This window comes from Mastigoproctus giganteus, chromosome 10 (genome assembly GCF_048544385.1).
Source record: "Mastigoproctus giganteus isolate SK-2022 chromosome 10, ASM4854438v1, whole genome shotgun sequence".
Taxonomy (NCBI): Eukaryota; Metazoa; Arthropoda; class Arachnida; order Uropygi; family Thelyphonidae; genus Mastigoproctus; species Mastigoproctus giganteus.
The window spans coordinates 164815823-164834171 of NC_143584.1; the positions used below are offsets into that span (position 1 = coordinate 164815823).

Here is an 18349-nt window from a genome sequence, read left to right on the forward strand (position 1 = left end):
CAAATCAGATCCTTATGTAATGGAAGTGGGATAGTATTAGATATCAGGAAAGACTGAAAATGTGGGTTGCACAGCTTGGAAACTAGGCACCTTAGAGGAGACTTGATATGAGGTGTTTAAAGCTCTGAGATACATAAGCAAAATGAATAAGGACGAAATTTTCATGGTTATAAATGATTCTAGAACAAGGGGCCATAATTTCAAGTTATGGGGGGGGGGAGGTGTTTAGACTGGATTGCAGGAAGTTTTATTTTAGTCAGTGAGTTATAAATTACTGGAATAAGTTACCTACATGAGGCTGACAGTTTGGGGAAATTCAGAGGTCAGCTGGATAATTACCTATGGGAAGAGGGAAATGCATGGGTTGTCTATTTTTTTCTCTTATTATTTTATTTTATTGTAATTTTTATTTTGGCTGATGCAACATTTTATAGGCTTCCTTGCACCATGTGACCATTGCTAATACTAATTAAGCATGCAAGCTACTAGGCATAAATGAATGTCAGATGAACTAATGAGACTCACTGCAGAGAAGAAAAATGCATGGGATGCATATAAATTATGTTTGTTATTTGGTTTTTAGGAGCATTAGCAACTAAGGCCATATTGCTCCGGGGATATGCGGTGGTCATTCCCTGACCTTTCCGCATCCTCCATATTTGGTGGTCACTGGCTCGAACCCCGGTCTAATCAAGAAGCACGTGCTACGCATTGCTGCTCCTGTCCACCCGGCTATGGAGGCACCTACATAAATTATCAGATGACACAGAAGCCTATTGTAGAACAAGCTAGTCTGTAATCAAGTCACAAAGGAGGTTATGCAAGGGAAGGCAGATTACGAGAAATCTTTAGTAAAGGATGCAAAGAAAAACAGCAAAGTCTTCTTTACTTATGTAAACTAGAAGGAGGGGGATGAATGAAATTGGTCCACTTGATATTGACTGTTGATGATCCTGCTCTGGTTGCTGACAAACTCAATGTGTATTTTGCATCCTGCATTTACAGGTGAGGAATTTAAGTAAATGGAGGCCAGAATTTTATCAAGCTAACAGAGAGCTAAATGATTTTGTAATAAGTGAGAGAAAGTAGAAGAGAAGTTGAAGTTAAACATAATAATGAGACACCTGGGATGGATGGGATCTATCCAGTTATAGTAAGGAAGGCAGCAAAGAAGTTACTCTTATCCACAATTATGAGAGCATTCTTGGATTCAGGGGAGGTCCCGGCAGACGGGAGATGTGAAAATATATCCACAATTCACAAAGGGTGACAAGTAATTACAGATCTGTTAGTTTAACTTCTGTTCCAGGGAAAATAATGGAGTCACCAGTTAAAGTAATTCTGGAACATCTGGACAGGACTGTAGTTATAATTCATACATAGCATGGGTTTGATAAGGAGAAATCTTGTCTGACCAATTTGATTGGATGCTGCACTATGGTCACGACGGAACTGGATGCGAAAATTAATTTTGATATATACTTGGATTTCAGGAAAGCTTTTGATATTGTTGCACATAAAAACCTGCTGTACAAATTTGAACAGTGCAGCATTAAGGGTAATTTGCTGTATGGATAAAGGGATGGTTGAAGGGGAGAAGACAAAGTAGTAATCAATAGACACTGCTCTTCATGCACTAATGTTATTAGTGGAGTCCACTGGAGTTTGCTGTTGGGACCATTGTTGTTTTCTATATTTATCAATGGTCAGGCCACACACTGAGTACTGCATACAGGTTTGGAGGCCACGTTTTAGTAAGGATGTAGAGCTACTGGAATGAGTACAGAGAAAGGCAATGAAGAGGTGCTGCTACCAAGAAATTTTAATAATTCTTCATAGCAATGCCAATTGTCAGAGAATAACCAGATGAAAAAAAATAATAATAAAAGAGAGAAATTCACGTCTTCTTTCTGGTGAAGCTTTTGAAATGCTCTTAATAGCCATGTCTGAATAGCAATGCTACTATTATAAGCAAAACTTATTTGCTGAGCAAGACTTAGCATTTCAGAAGAGGTGCAAAGTCTGCAACAGTACCTTTCTCAAAGGAATCATAATCAAATGATGTCTAACACAATCCAAACAGAAGCCTAAAGATGAAAAAATCCTAGGTAAGTTGATGTTTGAAAGTATAAACAGTGTCTGTATTTTATTATAAAATGTGTATTTTCTCGGTAAAATTTAATTTCTTGCACAGCATAGACTTTACAAAAACCTCCTTTTTCAGAAAAATCTGTTTTTGTCCGAAACTCCAGCTTTTTTAAAAGCCTCGTGCTTATAGTTTCCTGATCTCCAATTTTTTGAAAGTCAGAAGTTGACAGCTATATAAAAGCTTTGGAGTGATGATGTTCAAACAGCTCCCAATACAATTCTCAGAGCACTGTGTTGAATGGTATTTAGCAGAGTTATAAACAGAGACTCCATAATCTAAAGAGGACCTGATCAGTGCACAATATAGTAACAGGGTATAACAGTAATCATCCCATGCTACTGCAGAAATATCTTGAGATGTTTGTTGTCATTTTTAGACATAAGGCATGTGCACTTTAAAGGCAAGTTTTTTTTTATCCAGTATTAAGCTTAGAAATTGGTTAGCGTTGGTAAAAGGCTCAAATGAGTTTTCAGCCATAGTTTAGGATGCTACTTTTTTTTTTTTTTTTTTTTTACAGAAGTGAGTTTCTGCTCCAAGAAATAGATATCCAGCATTATTGAAGTTGCCTTTCAGTAGAATGCACATTCTGTGAATGACATGAGATCATCTGCTCTGCATATAGATGTTTTAAGAGTATTTAAGCTATCTTGTATCAGTGTTCATTCAAATAAACTGGCACTAAATATTGACCCTCGCAGGAAGCTATCTTCTTGAACATATGATCAAGATACATTTTTGTATAATACCTGGAAGGATTTGAAAGGCAAAAAAACTTTGTATGAGGCAGGTCATTATCCCCATTGACTTAAGCAATGAAGGTCATGTAGAATGCTGACTCTCCATTGTGGTGTCAAAAGTTATATAGTTATCTATTAGATATTCACTTATTAAATCTATGTTGGCAATTAAAATCATAGCTCTTTCTCTAATCTTCCTGCATGTTATATTTATCATATTCAGATTTTTTATTCAGTACATCAAAATGAGAAGTGTATTATATTTGTTGACTTAACCAACAATTCACATTCAAATTTATTAAACGCATGTTGCAGCAGTATGTTAACATGTAAGGGCATCTTTTTATATCTGTTGTGTCTCTAAGACATCCCATGCATGTTAAGGAAGTACCTTCTCTGGTAATTTTCCAAATGAACATTAGATTACTTTCTGCACAACTGTTCAGTAATTCCCCATTATTTTCATATAGCCCAATTCTGGAACTTTCGATATTATAATTCTGGACATTAAAATTCTATTGTGATTAAGAAAAAAAAAGTAGTTCACAAAACGAGTAATTCTGGCACTTTATCACGTATATACACAATAAGATATTTTTGGAACTTCGAAAAGTAAATGTTTGATTTTTTTCTTATGATAATATATTGCACATTATTGTTTAAAAAATATACAGTTTATAATTACAGGGATAATCAAATATACAAAATGTTCTAATATGAAATTTGAAAAGGAACTTTAGCAAACAAATAATGGTACAAAAAAATCAATTATTAGTATAAAGTACATCAGATGACAGTTAAATTTGTGCAAGTTACTTTGACCAACTCCAATTAACAAAGACTTATTTCAGATCTAGATCATAGCTGCAAGGAATTCTCTTTCATTAAGAAAGTTAGTTTGCATTTCTAGGACTTCATCAGGAGCCTACTTGCAGAAATGAAGAGCTGATTTCAGCAGAGTGCTTCCTGAAACAACATGGCCAGCAACCTATGAAAAATGAAGAGTACAAAGAAATGCATAAGTCAGTGTCAGCAAAAATAAAATAAACATTTTAATATTTAAAATATGGTACTAATTCTAAATTTTTTCTTTTCCACAGCTTAGAATTTAAACTATTATGAGACTTATGCAGGCAACTCTTTTGTTCTCTTCATGATTCAGATCTAACCATATTATTACAAATATTATCAGCTGCTGATAGTTTATTTTTTAACTCTCCATGGAGGTTCTTAGGTTTTATTTATGATGTATAATTATACATTCAAAAAAAAAAAAAAAACTCATATAATGAGACACTGGTAGGTTTGTGCAACTAGTGAAAAATCCAAAATTAAATAAAAGTAGGCAGTGAATTGAAAGAGCTGAAGACTTCCGCATCATACTAAAAAAAAAAAAAAAAACTTCACAGTAAAGGATCCACACTATGTATACAAAATAAACTAAAACAAGTAAACATTTTGTACTATGAAGAAATTAATAATTCAAACAGTTTCTTGTAAGGCATTTCTTGAACAGCATGATGCATAGATAAACTGTGTTGTTTTCAGATAAAGCACTCAAAACCTACATTGGTTATGTTCATTTCTGAATTGAAAATATGTACATAATGGTATGAAACATTTCTTGACATTTTCTTGCACTTCTTCAATGACAGCTCTCTTTGCAATATTCACATTCACAAGAACTTGTTTTTGTAGGTTGTTAAGTTTTTCAGTAGGTTTGAGTGCATTATTATCTCCAAACAACAGTTTCAGCTAGAGCCTACTCAATAACACTACTACTGAAACAAAAGCAAAACAAACGAAAGTGCACAGTGGGAAATTCAAATATCAGACCTGCAATTTTGTATACAGAACTAGTTAAACATGAATCAAGTGTCTGCCTCTATATGGAGGTGTTAGTGAATTCTCTACAAAATGAAATTATGCCAAGTGCCATGAAATTTTCATGGCACTTGGCATAATTTATTAATCATATGCAGTTAAATAATTTTCCATCAACAATATCATTTTAAAATTACTGTACTTCCCCATGTATAAGACGCTCCCATGTATAAGATGCACCTTAATTTTGGGGCCCGAAATTTGAAAAAAAAAAAAAAAAAAAATGTATTACATAAAGTTATTGAATTCAAGTTTTATTCATCATAAAGTTCATACAACTCATCACTGTCAAAACTCCCATCCATTAGCTTGTCCTCATCTGTGTCTGATGACGAATCACTGTCTTCATATATTGCCTCGTCCTCAGTTCCATCTATGGCATTTGAAATGCCACACTTCTTAAATGACTTGATAACGATCTCAATCTTGATATTATCCCAGGATCTTTTCACCTAGGTACAAACTTCTCCTATAGTTGGTTTCTTCACTCTTCCTGCTGGTGTCAAATTGTCCCCAGAAGACTTCATCCATTGGTTCCATTCGTCTTTCATGTCAGCTTTGAAGGGTTTGTTAATGCTGACATCAAGTGGTTGGAGCTGGGATGTCAAGGTATGACGTCAAGTTTTGTTTTTTGCTCTGCAGCAATCTTCTTTGTATGTTTTGTTATGTGTGCCCTGAACTGATCAAGCACCATTAGGGCAGGTTTGCATAAGAGCCCACCTGGTCTCCTGCTCCAAACTTTCTCAAACTAGATCTTCATCCCATCCTGATCTATCCAACCCTTGTCATGAACGTGGACAATCACTCCTCAAGGAATGTCTTCTTTTGGCATTGTTTCGTGTTTGAAAATCAGCATAGGAGGCAGCTTGGTTCTGCCGGCACAACAAGCTAGAACAACTGTATAATGGCTCTTTTCATGTCCATTTGTCTTCACAGTTACAGTTTCACCACCTTCTTATCAACAGTTCTGTTACTTGGGACATCAAATTGAAGGGGGACTATTTGCAATCCGTCCCAACTCAAACTGATGTGTCTTCCTACATTGAATGACAAAACGATGAAATTCAAGGCCCTTCTGCTCATAGCTTTCAGGCATCTTTTGGGCAAGTCTAGTACATGTATGCATGCTTTGTCCATTCTGTTTCATGAACCTGAAGTACCAATTGTGTCCTCCTTTGAAATCGGTAACTTCTTTTTCATCAGCATTTCTTCTTGCCTCATGCTGAACCATCTTTGTGGACACAGGAATTCCAACTGCCCTTTGCTCCTCAATCCATATCTTCAATTCCCTCTCTAAATCAGGCCATATTGCTTACTTGCCTCTAATGGCCTTCTTCTGCCGTGGCATTTTCAGTAGGGTTTTTTCTTCCCGTAGCCAGTCTCGGATTGTTTTCTCATTTGGAGAAGGACCAAACTTAGGTTCAGCAGCATGATTTCCATTCACTTTTGCAAACTGGATCACTTTTAACTTGAATTCAGTACTGGACGAAAATATTTTCTGAGCCATTTCTGGGCAGAACGTGGCAAAACATAACCTAATATACCAGTAACAAGTGCGAAACATTGAGCGCAAAGACAAGAAAAAGCGGGAAATGCAAGCAAAAAAAAAAATCTACAACCACTGTATAAGATGCACCCAGTTTTTAGACCTCAAATTTTTCGAAAAAAGGTGCGTCTTATACATAGGGAAATACGGTACTTCACAAAATACAAAGGAATAATGAATTAAAATATAAGCACAGGTTTAAATATTTTTATTGTCCAAAAAAACTTCTAATTTTACATTATTTATGCCCTCTCAGGTGATTATTCTGAGCAAGTGGAAGAATCCCATCAGCACTGAGCATGCTCAAACCATTCAACACTTTATACACCTCAATCAGATCACCTCGCAGTTGCCTAGTCTCCAGACAATGTAATTTGCAAAACTTAAGCCTTTCTTCGTAAGAGCAACCCTCCGTTCCATTCACTAATCTTGTTGCCCTTCTCTGTACTCGTTCCAACAGCTCTACACCCTTCTTGAAATGAGGCCTCCAGACATGTATACAGTACTCAAGATGTGGCCTGAGTACTGCCTTACACAAGGGAATAATCACCTCCTTATCCCTGCTAGAAAAATTCCTGTATATCATTGACAAGACACAATGAGCTACTCTTGCAGGCCATTTGGACTGTTAAGAGAACTTTATATCTGCCTGAACAATTATCCACAGGTCCTTTTAATTCTCTACCACTGTCAGTGTAGTACCACAGAGTTGATACGTTGCTCTGAAGTTGCTGTTTCCCATATGTAGTACTTTACATTTGTCAATGTTAAACTTCATTTGCCACCTCTCAGCCCATCTGCTCAACCTTTCCAGATCCTGTTGCAGCAGCATAGCATCAGTAGTGTCCTTAACAACCCTGCCAACCTTTGTATCGTCTGCAAACTTGGACATTAAGCTTGATATACCATCAATATCATTTCTAAATACAGAAAACAACAATGGACCTAACACTGACCCGTGAGGGACTCAACTAATAACATTAGTCCACGATGAGCAGTGTCCATTGATTACCACTCTGTCTTCTCCCCCTCAACCATCCCTTTATCCATAGCAGCAATTTGCCTTCAATGACACACTACTCCAATTTGTGCAGCAGTCTTCCATGTGCAACAGTATCAAAATCCTTTCTAAGATCCAAATATATAATATCAAAATTATTCTCTGCATCCAGTTCTTTTGTGACTGCATCATAGTATCCAATCAAATTGGTCAGGCAAGACTTTCCCTTAATAAAACCATGCTGTGTCTGAGCTATAACTGAAGTCTTGTCTAGATGATCCTGAAGTGCTTCTTTAACCAGTGCCTCCATTAATTTTCCTGGAACAGAAGTTAAACTCACAGGTCTATAATTACTTGTGTCAGCCTTTGATCCTCCTTTGTGAATTGGGGTCACATTTGCACTTCTCCAGTCTATGCATACCTCCCCTGAGTCGAAAGACGCTCTCATAATTATGGCTAAGGGTTTGCTTACTTCCTTTGCTGCCTCCTTTAATATAACTGGATAGATCCCATCCACTCCAGGTTCCTTTTTTTATGCTTATCCTCAACAATTTCTCCTCCACTTTCCTCTCAGTTATTACAAAATCATCTAGCTCACTGCCAGAGTTTACTTCACCTCTGGCATTCCCCTTCATGAATAACTCATGTGTGAATGTAGATGCAAAATACTCATTTAGTTTGTTAGCCACATAAGCAGGATCCTTAACTGTTGAACCATGAATATCCAGTGAACCAATCTGATTCATCCCTTTCCTTCTAGAGTTTACGTAGGTAAAGAACTCTTTTCTGTTTTTCTTTGCATCCTTTGCAAAGGATTTCTCATAATCTGCCTTTTCCTGCCTAATCTCCTTTGTGACTTGGTTACAGACCAGCTTATATCTATCATAGGCTTCCATGACATCTATTTAGGCCTAAACCTTGAACAATATTTCTTATTTGTTTGTATGTAAAGCCTAGTAGCTTCCAAGATAAGTTCTTTGAATGCTTCCCATTTTGAATTTGCTGTTGGTAACATCACGAGTTAGTATTTAAATTCTATACAGTGGGACTGTCTCAGACCATCGTGATCGCCTTTACGAAAGCAAAAACCCTTCCCTTTATTCCTGATGGTAGTTACCTCTTTGATTAAATCGCACTTCAGCACGCTGTGATCACTGACACCTAGTGTTCCTTTATCTGCAGATTCTTAATGCATGAAGAATCACTACTGATAATCAGATCAAGAATATTACTCCCTCTAGTTGCCACCCGAACATGCTGATGTAGAAAACAATCATCCAATAAATCCACAAAAACCTTGCTAGTGTGTAAGTGACCAACCCACAAATTCCAGTGAATATCTGGGAAATTAAAATCCCCCATTATAAGACTCTCTGATTTACTGGCCCACCCTATTTCCCTGTACAGTTTCTTATTATACTCATCAGAGTCATTAGGCCTATAGCACACTCCTACTCTCAATTTTCATCTCCCAATGCTTATGTTACACCAAACTGACTCATCACTGCACTGTCCAGCATTGTCGACTGGCTTCACTTCCTTGGATTTTATGTGTTTCTTAACCAATAGCATAACCCTTCCTCCCTTCCTATACACATTGTACTCCCCAAATTCCAGTTCTGCATTCCTTATATCTGTGTGACACCACGTCTCTGATATCCCAATAATATCTGCCTTTGTTGTTTTGAGCAATACCTCAAATTCATCAAATTTATTTACCAAACTCCTAGCATTGGTGTACACGCAAGTATACATGCATCTGTTCCTATTGTTAGCTACCCTAACACAAGCCATGTGTTTACTTGTACCACAATGACTCCCAGCAGTCTCTGAAATATCCTGCATCTTGTTTTCCAGGCTGCTGCTCATTCCAATAGAAGCAGTGGAAGAATCATTTTCACCTCTGCCAGTGGCTACTGTTAATCTATTCGTCCTTGTATCCCCCCCATGCTTGCAGTTTTCTGACCCACCTAACACTGCCTTGATAGCATAAGCAAATATTCTTGCACTCTTTCTATTTAAGTGTACCCCATTCCTGTAGAAGCAGTCTCTCCTGTTAACAAGTACAGACCAGGCTGAAAAAAAATTCTACCCCTTGAGCCTTGCACAACCTTTTCAGGGCCGAATTGATCGACAAGGCTCTCATTATATACCCCCTCCTATCGTGCCTGGGCAGAATTGCAGACACTTTCAAATTCAACCCTAATTCATGGCTTTTTTTTTCAACAGTGACCTGTACTTGTTTCACCTCTGGCATTCTGCCGATCTCCTACTCTTAATATCATTAGTGCCAACGTGTACAACTATATCACCTTTTGTGCCCTTAAAAGATGATATCCGCTCTACAACATCATCAACCTTTGCCCCTGGCAGACATACCCTGGTTCTGTTCCACCTATCCTTTTTACAAAGCATGTTCCCCATTTCCCTGACAATAGAGTCACCAACAACTAGTTCCTGTGGGACCGGCGCATTCTGCCTTGGGGGTTGCCGCTGTGTTGCGTGATGACCAATTTCAAGCTCTGGCATTGATGGGAGCAGCTGATCGCTTGATGGGCCCCTCAATTTAGATCCTTCGAGGGCATCCACCCTGTCTTTCAAGCTCTCATATAGGCCCATAACAACGCTGAGTTGTTGCCTGATTTCCTTACACTCCTTACATTGTGCACACGTACACAAAGACATCCCCCCATGGCAATATCATGTCCTGTTCCCGATTGCTCCACAAACATCATGCAAGCAGTGCATTTTAAAAGGCTGTGATTCAGAGGACAACTGTCCCCCTCAGTTCTCCTCTGAGCCACAGCAGTCCCATTAGCTTGAGCCTTTTGCTTTGCTGCTCTGAGTCATGATTTCAATTTAATTTCAATGCTAAACTTGTATCCCAACACAGTTATAATGCTATATATATTTTTCAGTATCGAGTATTATCTACGAGTTCCGTTTATATAACTTCCGTATCAAGTTATGTATTAATTATGTTACGTTTGTAATCCAAGTCGTTATATGTATTTAGTTAAAACGTACAATTTAATCGACAATGAAGTTTAACAAGATTAATAGATTTTACTGATTGATTGACAATATTATATTATACTAAGCTTACGCTATCTAGTTCAGGATATAATGTATCATATAACAATGGCAGCAAGTTATGAATGGTAAATCTACGGACACTTAAGTATTAATTAACTTCCAAATCTCGTTGTCTCAATTCAGAATAAACTAAGGCTCCTGACTAGGTCTATAAGCTACTTATAGAAAATAATTTGATATAACAATTGGTCAATAAAGTGGCTAAATATTGGTAAAAAACTTCTTGTTCAGCAAAGCTGCAACTTGTAACACGTGGATTTGATACCCTTACCGATACTGTAGATAGCCTAATACGAAGCACTGTATTAGGAATCTGTTAGCTTATTATAGTATTATCAATTAATCAAAAATATTAATCTTATTAAATTTCATTGTTAATTAAATTGTATTTAAACAGAAATCATGATCCAGACTAGAGCTGTGAAGCAAAGATCAGACTAGCGAGAGTGCTGTGACTCAGGAGAAATGAAGGGGCGATTCTACGCATCACAGTCTCAGATGTGTGAAATGATTCTGACCTTTCTAAAACAGGACATGATCGAGCCAAAAAGGATGTCTTTGTGTGTGTGCTAGGTGTCTAGAGTGTCAAGAAATTAGGCACCAACTCAGCATTGTGATGGGTGTCTATGAGAGCTTGAGGTGTAGTAGGGTAAATGCCCTTGAAGAAATTAATATGAGGCCATCAAGCTCTCAGCTGCCTAGCTCAATGGCAGAGCTCACTCCTGTGCATCAGGCAACACAGAGGCAATCTCCAAGGCAGAATTCGCTGGTCCCATAGGAACTAGTTATTGTTGGTGACTACTGTCAGGAAGACTGGGAATATACTATGCAAGAAGGATAGGTGAAACAGGACCAGGGTACATCTGACAGAGGCAAAAGTTGTTGTTGTAGAGCAGCTATCTTTTAAGGGCACAAAAGGTGATATTGTTGTACACGTTGAAACTAATTACATTAAGAGAAAGATCTGCAGATTTACTCAACAAAGTACAGGTCAATGTTGAAAAAAAGTCACAAGTTAGGGTTGAATGTGAAAGTGTCTGCAATTTTTCCCAGACACGATAGAAGGGAACATATGATGAGAGCCTTGTCGAACAATTTGGCCCTGGAGAGACTGTGCAAGGGGTAGAATTTTTTTCAGCCTGGTCTATGCTTGTTGACAGGATAGACCGCTTCTATGGGGATGGGGTACACTTAAATAGAAAGGGTGCAAGAATATTTGCTGATGCTATCGAGGCAGTGTTAGATGGGCTGGAAAACTGCTAGTTTTGGGGGTGGGGGAACACAGACTAAAAGGTTAACAGTGGCCACAGCCAAAAGTGATTCTTACACTTTCTATTAGAATGAGCAGCAGCATAGAAAGCAAGGCAATGCAGATTTTCAGGACTGCTGGGAGTAACAGTGGAGCAAGTAAATACATGGGCTGTATTAGTGTAACTAAGAGTAGAAACAGGTGCATGTATACCAATGCGAGGAGTATAGTTAATAAATTTGATGAGCTTGAAGTGCTAGTCAAGACATCAAAGGCAGATATTGTTGGGATATCAGAGACCTGGTGTCACACAGATATAAGCAATGTAGAACTGGAATTTCGGGAGTACAATGTGTATAGAAAGGATAGACAGGAGAGAAAGGGAGGAGGAGTTATGCTGTTAGTTAAAAAACACAAAATCTAAGGAAGTGCATCCAATTTATGTTGGTGGACAATGCAATGTTGAGTCTGTTTGGTGTAACATAAACACTGGGAAAGGAAAAATGAGAGTAGGTGTGTGTTATAGGCCTAATGAATCTGATGAGTATAATGAGCAATCGTGCAGAGAAACAGTGTGGGCCAGTAAATCAGAATATCTTATAATGGGGGATTTTAACTTTCCAGATATTGACTGGAATTTGTGTTTTGGTCACTCGCACACTAGCAAGACTTGTGGATTTATTGGATGACTGTTTTCTACAGTAACATGTTCGAGAGGCAACCAGAGGGAGTAATACCCTTGATCTGATTATCAACAGTGATTATCCATGCATTAAGAATTTGCAGATAAAGGAACCACTGGGTGACACTATCACAATGTACTGATGTGGTACTTCAGTTCTTTTGATACTGTGTGGTACTTTTGATAATGTTGCAGTTGGAAGACTTCTGTACAAATTGGAGGTATGGCATTAAGGGCAAATTTTCACAATGAATAAGGGGATTGGTTGAGTGGGAAAAGACAGAGTGGTTATCAATAGACACTGTTGTTCGTGGACTAATGTTATTAGTGTACCTCCACAGGTTTTGGTGCCGGACCCATTATTGTTCTCTGTATTCATTAATGATATTAATGAAAGTATATCAGGCTTAATGTCCATGACCTGCAAAAGTTTGCAGATGATACAAAGGTTGGCAGAGTTGTTAATGACAGTAAAGATAGTATGCTACTCCAACTGGATCTAGATAAGTTGGGCAAATGGGCTGAGAAGTGGCAACTGAAGTTTAATATTGGAAAATGCAAAGTATTGCATATGGGTAGCAATAACCCAAGAGAAACATACCAACTGTGTGGTACTACACTCAGGGAAGTGAAAAAGACCTGGAGTAATTGTGCAGTCAAATATGAAGTTCGCTGAGCAGTGCAGACAGGCTGCCAGGTGAGGTCATGGAATCTTGTCAATGATATATAGGAATTTTGCTAGCAGGGACAGGGAGATCATTATCCTGTTATACAAGGCAATGGTCAGGCCACACCTAGAGTACTGCACACTGGTCTGGAGGCCTCATTTTAGGAAGGATGTAGAGTTGCTAGAACGAGTACAAAGAAGAGCAACAAGATTGGTGAGGGGGAACGAAGGAGTGCTCTTACCAAGAAAGGCTTACATTCTGAAAATTGCAGTGCCTGGAGAGTAGGCACCTGCAAGGTGATCTGACTGAGGTGTACAAGGCCTTGAATAGGTTGAGCAAGCTGAATGCTGATGGGATTCTTCCTCTTGTTCAGATTAAGAACCTGACGGGGCATATATAATCTAATTGAGGAAAGAGTTGTAGAATAGATGTGCAGAAATTTGCCTTTAACCAGTGGGTAGTTGATTGGTGGAATACACTTGGATCTTTTGTTGTGGAATTTGATAGTCTAAATAAATATAAGGCTGAGCTGGACAGGCAATTTGGAACAAATGGAGATTTTTTTTTTTTTTTTTTTTGGCTGAAGTTGCATAAGCTTGCCTCTGCTAATGCTAATGGACAGAGTGCATTCATGGTGTTCAGGAACTTTCCAATGTGATTGAAATTCATTTACAAATTGTGGAACTGGCAATGAGATTGGCTTCAATGAAGTGGAAATAATGTGTATGAATATGCTGGGATCACATTATACTGACTAATAAGGATCTGATTCAGTTGGAACAACAAAGGGTAAGGGTACGCAGGAGGTTGTTAACAACTTTACAGCACCAATCAAAGTGGAAATGGCATTTCTAATTCATGACAGATGCACAAATTTTAGATTATTTACTATCAAATATATTTATAGCATTGTATCTATGTCAGATTTATTATACAATAACTAGCAATTTCAGAGTGAAGGAGGATTGGGTCATTTGTTTTAACATGAATGTAGCTTGCCAAGCTCTGTTGTAACCAAGTGATATGCCAGATCCTGAGTTGCATCTGGAAGTGAAGACAAAAACATGGATCTGAAGCAGCAAGGAGATAAAAATGAGTGATATGTTTATGACCTATTCATAATCTTGCAAGCCTGATCTCTTTGTTTCGCACAAACACTGGATGACCACAACTGGAGGTTTGGTTTAATAAGGAGTCTGTTGCCTTCTTGACTTTACCAGATGGTCTGCCATTGATTTTCTCTGTCATTACAAGGCGTTTACAATCAATAAATGAAACTTTAAAACAGGTCAGTTGGTTCTGTAGTGAATTTCACCATCAGATCAGCACACATGTTGCAGGTATGCCGCTAGGGCTAGAGCCACCAGAACTGGAACAACTCTTATTATTATTAGCCATATGGTGCAAGGAAGCCTGACGCTTATGTTGCACCAGCCAAAAAGAGAGAGAGAGAGAGAGAAGTAGAAAGGAATCACCAAGAAAGAGAAGAATGATGATATCCAGCTCAGGACCCTGGGTGTGCCAAGTCCACTTCTTTCCTCAGAGTGCAGGAGGATGAGAAAGTACGGCCAATACTACAAGCTCATGATTAAAGGATGACTGAATCTTTCTGTTTGTTCAATAAAGGAATGGCCATTCATTAAGAAGCCCAAAACATGGAATTGAGTGGCAAGTTCAGTCAAGAACTGAGTACTTTACACTGTTGTAACAAACTGTATCAAGAGAAGAAAAGAAAGTAAAATCTGTTCAGACATCTATCCTTTGCTTTTAAAAACATGAATAATTTGGTATGACTAATGCAATATGCAAATGTTTATTTATTTTTACAATATAATACATAAGTGCATACTGTTGCTCTCTTTTTTAGTATTAGTCAAATAGTGCAAGGAAGTTACAAGCTTCTGATGCGACTTCAGAAAAAAAAAAATGCACTTTCATAGGTCAACAGGACAGTTGACCTATAGATATAGACTTGTATTTTTTCAAACTGCCAGCCTCAACAAGGTCCTGAGCTGGATATCATCATTCTTCTCTTTCTTGGTGATTCTCTCTCTCTCTCTCTCTCAAGGTAACTAGGGAATTTTTTTTGGCTGATGCAGCACAAGACTCAGGCTTCCTTGCACCATATAAATAATAATAATAATAACTACCTGCGGAGGCAACTTGCTTGTTCCAGTAATCAACGACTTGATGGCTAAAAGAAAACTTCCTACAATCTAGTATAAACCTTTCCCCCTGTAATCTGAATTTAAGGCCCTTAGTTTCGGAATTCTTTATAACAGTGAACGTTCCCACCTTCATTCATTTTACTAATCCCTCTCAGAGCCTTATAAATCTCAATCAGATCCCCCCCCCCCAGGGTGCCTGGTTCCCAAGCTCTGTAGTCCACATAATCTGAGTCTTTCCTTGTCTTTTCGCCAATTTCACCATGCAAGTTGCCAGTCTATGAACCCTTTCAAGAAGCTCAATGTCTTTTTCAGATGAGGTCTCCATACTTGGACAGTATTCCAAATGCAGTCTTACACAGTGGGATTTAACCTCCCTATCTCCACAGGATAACATTTGATAAATCATCAATAGGATACTGTGGGTGCTTTCCTGGCTGCCTGTTTACACTGCTCAGAAAACTTCATATCTGTCTGTATCGTAACCCCCAGATCCCTTTCTTCATCTATTACGTTTTTAATCAACCTGCACCAAGGGGTTAATTTGAGTGTAAACCTTGCATTTTGCTACATTAAAACATAGCTGCCACTTTCCTGATTATTCTTAAGCCTGTTCAAGTCATCCTTGAAGGAGTGCTGCTTTAATAATCAGTGCTAAGCAGCACTCCATTGAAGGAGTTCTGATTGACACTGATTATTAAACTCTACCAATCTTTACATTGTCTGGGAATATAATATTGACTTATGTAATTAAATTCTAGAAAGACATTACATAAAAGACATCTCATAACTTTAAAGAGCTCCACATGGAAAAGTGTCTTTATTAAATCTCTTATTTAATTAATTTGTTTAGTTTTGTTTGGAGACTACCTGTATTTTTAGAAATAGTCAAGTAAGTTACGTTTTTTTTTTTCTTTTTAACATATTCAACCATGCATTGTGTTCAAAAACAAGTATGTATAAAACTACATTACAGGAAATTAAAATCACATCACATTATAAATCTCAACTTACAAACTTGTTAAGCTAAAGTATGTGTAATAGCACAATTAACTCTTTAATAAAAACTTGCATAAATTATATAACTTGAATTGTTATAAATGTCATCCCTTCAGGCCAGAGCTTGTCTTTCCATTTTCCCCAGCCAAGGTCAGGACAGTAACCATTATGTGGTCATTTCCTAACAGATAATATGCTATGGATCAACGTAAAATTAAAACTACATTAATAAAGCAAGAGATAACATTCTTTTCCTATCTCGTGAAACCAACAAAATTAGTGTTAGACAAGTTAGGTATTCATTGAAGTTGTTCTTTTAGTGGCAAAAATGAAAAGTGGAAAATTTTAAGCACTTCAAAGTAATTCCTCTAAGAAATTAAAGACAGATTTTACTCACTCAGGTTGAAGCACTTAATTTCACTATTCTTGAATGTATAGATTGTGCTATATTTCAGGTGCTTTTGGTTTATTTTTCTTAAATTAATAATTTTTTTTTTATGATTACTTTTATGTGGCACTCTAAATAGATGCATTATGAAATTCTGTTGAATATAACCCAAGATCCAGCCAGTTTTTAGCATCAGGTGTTATAAAATATTTATAGAAACTCGATAAATTTCCAAGTGATGACTTTCATACACTCCATCTTGAAACATACAGAACTTCTAAATGCCATTCTTATTGATGGAGTAGATTATTTCCCTATTGCCTACACCAGTAAGTGAGCAAGGGTATCAGTTGTAGTTCCCCACTGGACAGAAAGATTTGGAATGGACCTTGTTTATTCAGATTTCAGCAAAGCATTTGACTCAGTCCTACATGAGCAGTTACTTTATAAGCTGGAACAGGTTGGAATCACAGGAAAAATCCTTAGATGGATAGCAGATTGGCTTCAGGGAAGGAGGCAGAGGATTGTGATAAATGGTTATTTCTCATTCATGAGTTAATTGTAAGAAGTGGGGTTCCAGAGGGGTCAGTATTGGGACCATTGTTGTTTTTGATTTTCTTAAATGACACTGATGAAGGAATAGAGGGCGTGATGTCTAAATTTGCAGATGATGTAAAGATTTGTAAAGTAGTTAATGATCACCGCCAAGCAGAGCTTCAAAGTGACCTAGATAGACTTCAAGGATGGTCAGAAAAGTGGCAGCTTTGCTTTAATCCAGCAAAGTGCAAGGTCTTACACCTGGGGAACAGCAACCCCAAAATAACTTATACACTTGGTGGAGTTGAACTAAAGTCAGTAGTGGAAGAAAGGGACTTGGAAGTTACAAAATGCTCAGACACTAAGTTCTCCAAGCATTTTAGACAGGTTGCAAGGAAGATCCACGGTGTCCTATCGATGATTTATCAAACATTTCCTAGTAGAGATAAGGACGTCATAACCCCATTACATAAAACCATTGTTAGACCACAGCTGGAATACTGTGTTCAAGTATGGAGACCACACCTAAAAAAAAAAAAAAAGACATCAAGCTTCTTGAAAAGGTCCAAAGATGGTTAACTCATCTGGTGAGATCAGCAAAAGGGCATCCATATGAGGAAAGACTTCAAATATGTGGGTTGCACAGCTTAGAAACTAGGCTTCTTAGAGGAGACTTGATTGAGGTGTTTAAGGCTCCAAGAGGTAAAAGTAAAATGAATGAGGACAAAATTTTCACGGTTATAAATTATTCTAGAACTAGGGGCCATAAATTCAAGTTACAGGGGAAGATGTTTAGACTGGATTACAGGAAGTTCTATTTTAGCCAGTAAGTTATAATTACTGGAATAAGTTACCTACTTGGGTGGTAGAGGCTGATATTAGGCTTCCTTGCATTAGGCTTGCCTTGCCAGAAAAAAAGTGGTGCAAGGAAACCTTAGGCTTCCTTGCACCACATGGCCATTACCAATACTCGTACTCATTTGTATAACCCATATATTATTTATACATTGCCACCACAGAGACACCTTAAAGTAGTTAACATCAGTATTAAGTATAAAAATCTGCCAATTGCAATTCTTAAATCTCACAGCATTATCTATAGCAGGATTAGAAAGAGTTCTGGGTAATAAGATCTACTTTCATTTTTTATGGAAGGGAAAGGAACAGTCTACTTGTTCATTTTCAATTAATTTAGTGTATAGTTCCATTCCACCAGATCTCAGAATTGCTATCAGCAAATTTTCTTTAA

At 37.6% G+C, this 18349-nt stretch overlaps 1 protein-coding gene across 2 annotated transcripts in view; it reads right to left on the reverse strand.

The window, feature by feature from the left end:
- Positions 1–3697: 3697 nt before the first annotated feature.
- LOC150079448 (natural resistance-associated macrophage protein 2-like) overlaps positions 3698–18349 on the reverse strand; it is a 162984-nt gene continuing 148332 nt past the window's right edge. For both annotated transcript variants that reach the window (XM_090383971.1, XM_090383970.1), the window contains one exon: positions 3698–3874. In XM_090383971.1, the coding sequence (XP_090240097.1) occupies positions 3804–3874 (71 nt within the window). In that variant the 3' untranslated portion in view covers positions 3698–3803. The remainder of the gene's footprint in view (positions 3875–18349) is intronic.